Source organism: Sciurus carolinensis, chromosome 13, assembly GCF_902686445.1.
Source record: "Sciurus carolinensis chromosome 13, mSciCar1.2, whole genome shotgun sequence".
NCBI lineage: Eukaryota > Metazoa > Chordata > Mammalia > Rodentia > Sciuridae > Sciurus > Sciurus carolinensis.
Genome location: NC_062225.1, coordinates 20,453,494 through 20,461,980, shown reverse-complemented (window position 1 = coordinate 20,461,980; position 8,487 = coordinate 20,453,494). Strand labels below are relative to the sequence as shown.

At 42.3% G+C, this 8,487-nt stretch overlaps 1 protein-coding gene across 1 annotated transcript in view; it reads left to right on the top strand.

Moving 5' to 3' along the window:
• Positions 1–7,418: 7,418 nt before the first annotated feature.
• The window catches only part of Ppp3r1 (protein phosphatase 3 regulatory subunit B, alpha), a 62,118-nt gene continuing 61,049 nt past the window's right edge, over positions 7,419–8,487 (top strand). The window contains exon 1 of the mRNA XM_047523289.1: positions 7,419–7,976. Coding sequence (XP_047379245.1) covers positions 7,974–7,976 — 3 coding nt within the window. The 5' untranslated portion in view covers positions 7,419–7,973. The remainder of the gene's footprint in view (positions 7,977–8,487) is intronic.

Sequence of the window (8,487 nt, the reverse complement as noted above, 5' to 3'; positions counted from 1 at the left end):
TATCTCTTGGGCACAGGAATTCAAGGCCAGCCTGGGCCATCTCACAAAACAAAATTTTTTTATCCTTTGGTTCTATAATTCCATTACTATAAACATATCGTTTAAAAAATATCCTTTAACATATCCTTTAAACATATCCTTTAAAAAATTTTTTTAGAGACCCTGTTCAGAGTCAGGCTGTATTTGGGAAAAACCAAAAACAACAAAAATGAAAATTCATAGGGGTTATTAAGATAAATTTAAGGCAGGTGTTAACATTACTGAATATATAAGAATTTAAAAAATAATATTCTTGAATATCAAAATATGTGAGCAATAACCCCCAAATATTAAATGGAAAAGTAATAAAACACTGTTACCAATTAATAAATACATATACATAAGATTATATATATATATCCAAATGTAAACAATGAGTATGGCAGTATGATTACAAATGATTTTCCTTCTTTGTACTTTTCTGTATTTAAAATATTTTCTATAATAATCATATTATTGATCCAATAGTAGCCCTCACCCCCCACACACACCACCAAGGGATCCTTTAGGATTAAGCTATTCCATTTTTGTCACTAAACAATTACTCAGTGTCCAGAGTCAGGCAAAAGAGAACAGTGTTGCTCAAAAATAGTAAAGCAATATTCAGAGTAGTTCTCTCTAATGGAAAGAATGGAAGTAAAGGACAGGCAAAGACAAGTTACTAATTGTTACTTAGTGTCCCCTACTCCCTCCACAACTCTACTTAGAAAATGCCATTCTAAGCTATACTCCAGTTGTGGTTTACCCACAGCTAAATGGCACAATAGTGGCATTTATTCTCCAGTCCCAAGAGAAGTCAGCAGGGATTTGTGAAGTCCACCATCTAAAATCAATTAAGCCCTAGAATATATGAGTTATAATCAATAAAATGTTCCCTTTCTAGGAGTCAGCCTGATCCTGAAGTATATAACTTTTCAAATATAGAATGAGTTAATAAATGGATATTCTAGCTGAGTGTGGTTGGCATATGCTTGTAATGCCAGCAAATTAGGAGGCTGAGGCAGGAGGATCACAGGTTAGGGACCAATCTTGACAATTTAATATGGCCCTATCTCAAAGAAAGGAAGAAAGAAAAAAGAAAGGAAAAGGAGATAGTGATGGTGGGAGGTTGGGAATATAACTCTTGTATAGCACCCCTGAGTTCAATCCCCAGTATTCAATACCCCCAAATGAACGTCAGACATTCTAGTTTACTCATTTCCTTTATTTTCAAAAATAGCCTATTGACTGGGGATGTAGTTCAGCGGTACAGTACTTGCCTAGCAGGCACCAGGACCTGGGTTTGATCCCCAGAGATGGGGGTTGGGGTGGGGAGGTCTTACTCTTTTCCCCTTTGGGAGCCACAATCTACTTTTTCTCTGAAAAATGCTTGAAAGAACTGAATTCAGCATGTTGCATGCATGAACTCCTGATTCAGCACTTAGGAATGTTATTTTTAAATAGACTATATAAAACTATATACAACTGAAATACTGATCCTTTATTTATTAAAGATCTAAGAACCATTGTGAAATAATACAAATATCTCTTCCTTCATGCCTTTTCTAAGTTCTCTGTGCATTTTAAAATCTCTATAGTATTCTGATTGCTACTTGAAATCTACGAATGCTATGGGTAAAAGGTAGAAATTGGATTACGGCAAAAATAAAAATACTTAGTGAACACAAAGTACAAGTTCATGAATTCAATTAACCATTAATTCTATTTAGTTCCTATTTTTATAAACTTTTTATTGCATTGATCTTGAAATAGCTACATTAAACACATTTTATTATGGAATATATGCATTTTGTTAAAAGTACTGATGGTATTCTTTAACAAGTTTGTCTTCAGTCTTGCTACTAGCTACCATTTTATGATAGCTCAGATTTGAACTAAATAACTATCCATATTTCACACAGAAATGGACTGGAGCCACAGGTAAGATTAGAACCAGGGCCTCACTCTGGCCTTGAACAGGATCTCACATGGGGAGCTACGCTTGCAGATATTTTTGAGTATATAAAAGTATTAGTAAAGAAATATGATGAATTGTGCCACAATATTTCTATTTTACTTTAAAATCTTATTTTCTGTCATGTTTAGGTAAACAGTATAAGTTAAATGCTCTTAGCAAACTACTAAAATGGAAATATGCTCAAAGACCAAATGACCAGGTTTTTTCTTAGCAGTCACAGATCTTTTCTTGGCATTCACTTTTATGTACAAGAGACTAAAGAAACAGTGAGTGTTCTAATTCAGAGGAAAAACTTAAGACAATCTAGGATATCTTACATCTTGATGGATATACAAAGACATAAGCTAATTGCCTGCATACCTGCATCTGACTTGGTCCTCTTTGACCACACTGCATGAACCACTCAGCAGCACTGTATAATGATCACCTTTGACCTTGAACTCCTCTCCTTCAGCTTCCAGGCATCACTGCTCAGTCTCCTGCACTTCTGGCAGACCCATCGCCTTTCTATTATTTCCTTTCTCCTTACTACACTTAAATGGAGACATTATCTTTAGTTCTTTTTTTTTTTTTTTTTTTGTCTTTTCTTTTTTCCTTTTGGAACTGGGGATAAAACCCAGGGTGGGTTTCACGAATGTGAGGCAAATTGCTGCTGAGCTACATCCCAGTACTCTTTTAGGTCTGTTTTGGGCCTGGTTCTAATGCTTCTCTGGTCTCTGTTCTCTATTTTATGAATTTAATAGTCATCTTTAGGCAGATAATTACTGAGTTGTAACATACTCCTATATAGAAAAGTAATTAGTACAGAAAAAGAATAAAGTTTATAAAGAGTGTTAACAAACTGCCTTTAAAATCACTGTGGGTTTTTTCTCCAACACACATTAGATGCTGATGTAAGAGGTTTAGGAATAAATCTTAGGAAACCCTGTCCCCCATCCCTTTTATTCTGGACATAGCGTTTAATAAAGAAACAAGTTAAAATCAATTTGCCTCATTCCCTCCCCCCCCATTCTTCCTCATTTATGAACTTTCCTGCCCAGTAAGGTGGCACCTATAGTTCCAACTACTTAGGAGAGTGGAGGACCATTTTCGTCAAAATTGAGACCAGCCTGGGTTAACAGTGAGATTCTGTCTCAAAAACTGGACAAAACAAGGGTTGGGAAAATGGCTCAGTGACCAAGTGCTTGCCTGGCATACATAAGACCCTGGATTCGATCCCCAGCACACCACCACATCACCTCCACAAAAACAAAGTCTACAAAATTTGTCCTAATTCATGTTTCATTTAAGTAAGGGATAGAGGTTCTATTCTGAACAAATTCAATGCTATTAATTCTCTTGTGGAATTGGAAAAGTTGTATAAAGTCCCTACTTTTAAAAATGGTTATGTTTAAAATGAAGAAAAAAATTCCATCTTGTACTTGGGCTGTTCTCACCAAACCCATTAATTCATAAAGATAAATATTTTAAGAGTATTGTTTTCTACTATTGTGTTCATTCAATAGCAAATACACAGAATTTCAGTTACATTATAATCTAGGCAGGCTTTTATAGGAAGGTCATTGTTTATAGGACTCTTTGTGAAATGGTTTCTATGGAAAAATGAGTTTCCAAGATGGAATTTAGAATTTGTAGCACAAACCTCTGCTACTTAGCAAGAAAGGAATGGCCCAGATTCTCTGCCAATTCAGGTGCCAGGGAATCCTTCCTTGACCACGCCTTGGAGTAGGGCGTTAGCTTTCACCCTTGCTTTCTCCTCACTACAAAAAAGGATTCGGGGAAGGAAGGTGATCTATTCTCCAGGCAACCTAAGCATCCACTCACAAGGGAATTTTAGGTGCCCAAAAGGTACAAAGTATTTTAAAATCTGGGATTCTTGAGCTAGGACATTCTATCTAGAAAGAGAGTTGATGTTTCCTCTAAATCCATGTTAACAACATGTATGTACTGAAAAGGAATTACTTCATGTGGTTTTCTTTGACTCTTGTTTATAATTGGCATTGTTTTCCTATGTATGAGTATTAAAATTGTATGGTTTGTAGCTGACATTAGAAAATACAATCATGGGAAAAAAAAGTGGATATTTGGGGGAAATAATGTACTGGAATACCACAAAGAACAAGAATGATGATTTGTTTTTTCTGTAACCCTTAAATGTTATATAAAATATGACAGTGATAAATCATTAAAGAATAAAGCAGCATTTGGATATCACTAAGACTGAGAAGATGTACAAATCATAACATAGCCTGTAACATTTAAAACTTTTTTCTTTTCTTTCTGGGGATAGAGTCCGGGGGCTCTCTACTACTCAGGTACATCCTCAGCTCTTTTAAAATCTTTATCTATCAATCAATCAATCTATCTATCTATCTATCTAGATATTGAGGATTGAACTCAGGGGTGCTATATCACTGAACCACATGCCCAACCCCTTTTATTTTTATTTTGAGAAGGGGTCTTCCTAAGTTGCTTAGGGCCTTGTTAGATTGCTAAGGCTGGTCTAAAACTTGAGATCCTCCTGCCTCAGCCTCTGGAGTCACTGGGATTACAGGCACGGACCGTCCATTGCATCTGGCTAATTTTTTTTTTTCTTTTGAGACAAGGTCTTGCTAAATTGCAGAGGCTAGTCTCAAACTTGCAATCTTCCTGAGTAGCTGGGATTACGTGTGTGCCATGGTGCCTGGCTCATTTATACCTCCTTAAAAATAATTGTGAAGACATCGAAGTTTGAGGTTGCCAATGATCAAATGTGACTGTAAACGCTGTTCTTTCTTTCTTAAAACTTTCCTTAATTTTCTATCTCCCTTGCAACCCTATTACCATCTCTGTCCCCACCCCCATCACTAGATAAGGAAAAAGTTGAAAATATCAGTTTCAATTTCTGTTTGAAAGTTGATTTTGACAGCTCTATTTCATTCTCATGTTCATGTCCAGTTTCCATTTCAATATTTCTACTGGGATTACTCATCAACTCGAACTTCGGGGAAAAAAAATTGGGGTGCTGGGATTGAACACATGCTAAACACATACTATACCACTGAGTTATATCCCTAGGCCAAAATTTTGCATCTTTAAAACCAAACTTCTCTCTTCTCAGTAACCACACTTGTCCCGACTTCTCTTTTTCTCTCAGTGATATCACTGTTTTCTATCACCCAAACTCAAACTAGTCATCTTTTATCTCTCCACATCCACTAAGTTGCATTTTCAGTTCATTTTTGCTTTATGTCTTTCATATTCACCCTTCCTTTCCTCTACCACTGGTATTTATCACCACATGCCTGTTATGATTCTTTTAACTGGTATCTGTTTTTGGTACCTCTCCCTTCAACTTACCTGACATAGCACTGATAATCATTTTTGGTTGCTAACATTTCTAGAAAAAAATAACCCACAAAAACATGAGATTTATTGCTTATTTGCCTAATTAAAAAAATGTGTTTGCTTTTAGCACTTATTCCTTCTAATACTAAACTTCACACCAAGACTTAAGGGAAAGAAAAACAGAATGACCACTTAGTTTCTTTATCATTCTGGTGTGTGTGTGTGTTTGTGGGGGGGGAGGACCTGGATATTAAATTTGCATTTTGGACTTATTTCTCACTGGATTCAAAGTAATTCATTTCAGGTCAGAGATATCACCTGCAATATACCTGTATTTTATGCAGTATACCCCTGAGTGAATGTTAAGTGGTGAACTTTGGTAGATTTGCTGGAAGAGTAGGAGTAAATAGATTGGCCTTACTTCTGGTTTTGGTCAGTAACAGAGACTAACCAATCTTTCACAATTTCCAGCTCTCTAACTTCTGATTCAGGTTCACAACAGATATTTGTTGAATGATTATAGTAAGTTCCCTCAAATATAATGAAATTGTGAGTTTATTTAAATCTACTGCATTCTATATAGTTCAAACTACTTCTCAGTATTTAATGTTCAATAAAAATGATAACTTGATTTTTACTGAAAATGTCCAAGGGACATTCCTAAGTGCAATAACAATATCTCTGAGAAGTAGAGATGAGAAAGGAATTGTTTACATAGTACTTTTACAAAAATCATATCTTAATTTTATGATAAAATTAATTTAAAATGCTATATCTAGAAAATGTTATCCATATTTAGCAATTAATAACAAGTAGTAACACATCTACTCAAGAAACCCAGATCAAATAGTGGAAGTAACAGCGTTACTTCTTGGCCTTTTCTCGATACAGTTACTCTGCGATACAACTTGTATTTCTAATTACTTTTCCTCATTCAAACTGACACAAAACCAAAGAAGCTCCAGAGAGAGGGAGAGGGGGAGAGGGAGAGACACACGCACAGCCTTTATAAGAAAACGTGCTTATCATACAGAAAACTAGCACAGAAAAAGAATAAATTCTCCTTTTAACAGACCGTCTTTAAAAACAGTATAGCTTTTTATAAAACTACCCTAAGAATTTATCAATAAGGAGTTCTATTCACTCAGAAAATATTCTATCTGCTCCTTATGAGATACATACACATGCCTGCTTGCATATAGATTTAAAAAGAAATAACTGGTTAAAATATTTGCAAAATGTTTTCTTTTCATTATTCTCATCACACCTGTCCTGACAATTTTCTTTTTTGTCTCGGGCGTAACTTTTCTTCTCATGCTTTTCAGAACTTCTTTTCCTATTGTAGCCTGAATTTCCTGTCACTAGAATGGATATAGCTCTACTAAAGGGATTAACTGGGCAATGTGCCTTGGAGTATTTCTCAAAAAAACAAACACGGCTGCACCCTGCCAAAGAGCAACCTGGAAGGTTTACGGAAATTAGAGCTGGGTGGGCAAGTCTTTGCGGGAGTGGGAAGCAGCCACTGTTGTCCAGGGGCTCCCCACGCTCAAGCTGCGGCCAGCTTTGCTTTCCTTGTCTTTCCAAGCGCGCTGCTGGCCGCCACTTCGCTACAGCGTGGTCCCGCGGGTGCTGCATTGGAGTGACAACAGTCCAGATGCGCCCTGCAGTTCTGTAGTGGGTCCAAGTTGGTACGCAGATGCAAAGATACCTTTGATTTCCACTAGCCCCAGGACTTGGATTTTTCCTCTTTTTTTGGTGCGGGGCCTGGGTGGTTCTGACACCATAAGGCCGCTAGTCTGCTCCTCCTCCCCCACGAGGCTCCCACTCCCGTGCCCAGGTACCCCCTCCGCTCGCTGCTCGCTCACCCTTTCGCGTTTCCTCCCTCCCGGGGCACCCTCGCATTTCCTCCTCCTCCCTGCCCTACCTTCCTCCCAGCCCGCCTCCAGCCACATGACAGGAAGGGATCCGCCACACGACGTCACGGACGTCTGCGCCCCCGCCCCTAGCCTCCCCCCACCCGCCCCGCACGCAAAGGGCGGCCCGCGGAGGGCGAACGTGGTCCGCGCGCTCCGAGCTCCCCAACCAGAGCTCGCCAGAGCGCCGCGGCGGCAGCCGCCGAGCCGGGCGCGCGGGTTCCCGGATGTGCGGCGCTCGCGGAAGCTCCACCCCCGCCGCCGGCCCCGCGCGCCCCCGCCCTCCGCCCCGCGCGCCACTGCGCTTCACTCTCCCCTCCCTCTCCCGCCCTCCCCCTTTTTCGTGCCTTGAGGTTGCGGGTCAGCGCGAGCCACTGCAGTGAGTCCGTCACGGCTCCGGCGCGAGCGCAAGGCTGCAGTCCCCGAGCCGCCCGGCCCTCTCGGTCCCCTTTCCCCCTCCTCTCTGCCTCTCCGCCTCTCCTTCCTCCCGCCGTCTCTCCTCCCGCGCGCTCTCTCTGAATCTCGACCTTAATTTCTTTCCCCCCGCCCTGCCCGCTCCCTCGCGTGCCCAGTCACCCAGCCGGCGCGGGCCCCGCGGCGCCACCTCCCCTCCCCCAGCCCGCACCCCCTCCCCGGGCGTCCCGAGGGCCGCAGCTGGGCCGCCGCCGCCGCTTCCTGCGGAGCCCGTCAGAGCCGACTTTTAACCGCGCGAGCGAGCCGCCGACCCGCCGAGCAAAATGGTGAGACCTTGGCTTCCCTCCTGCACCATCCGTCCCCGCCCGCCGCTGCCGGGCTCGGGGGAGAGCCCAGACGACCCCGGTCGGCTTCCCTCGGTGGAAAATTCGAGAGACCCGGGCCCCACCGGTGCCCAGCGGGTGCGGACGAGCCTGCACTGCCCGGTGCGTTGGCGGCCGGCGGGGGCGGCGGACCGCCTGCTTGACAGGACCGCGGCCGGCCTGGCGCTGCAGCTGGGCCCCCGCGCCCGCCCCCGGGGCCTCCGGGGCGCCCCTCGGCCGCCCCACCCGCGCCCGCCGGGATTCCGCCCCTGCCTCGACCCCCGCCGCCCCCGCCGTCAGCCTAGTCGCTGCGCGTTACTCCTTTCGCAGCCCTCCTCCACGTGGAGCCCCCTTACGCCCCCAGACTCACTCTCAAGTTGGAGGTATTCCGAAATCCCGTGGAAATGAAAATATGTGGCAAATGGCGCTTTATGTAAGACCCACTTTCTGTCTAGAGCTGCTGTTTCTCCCACTC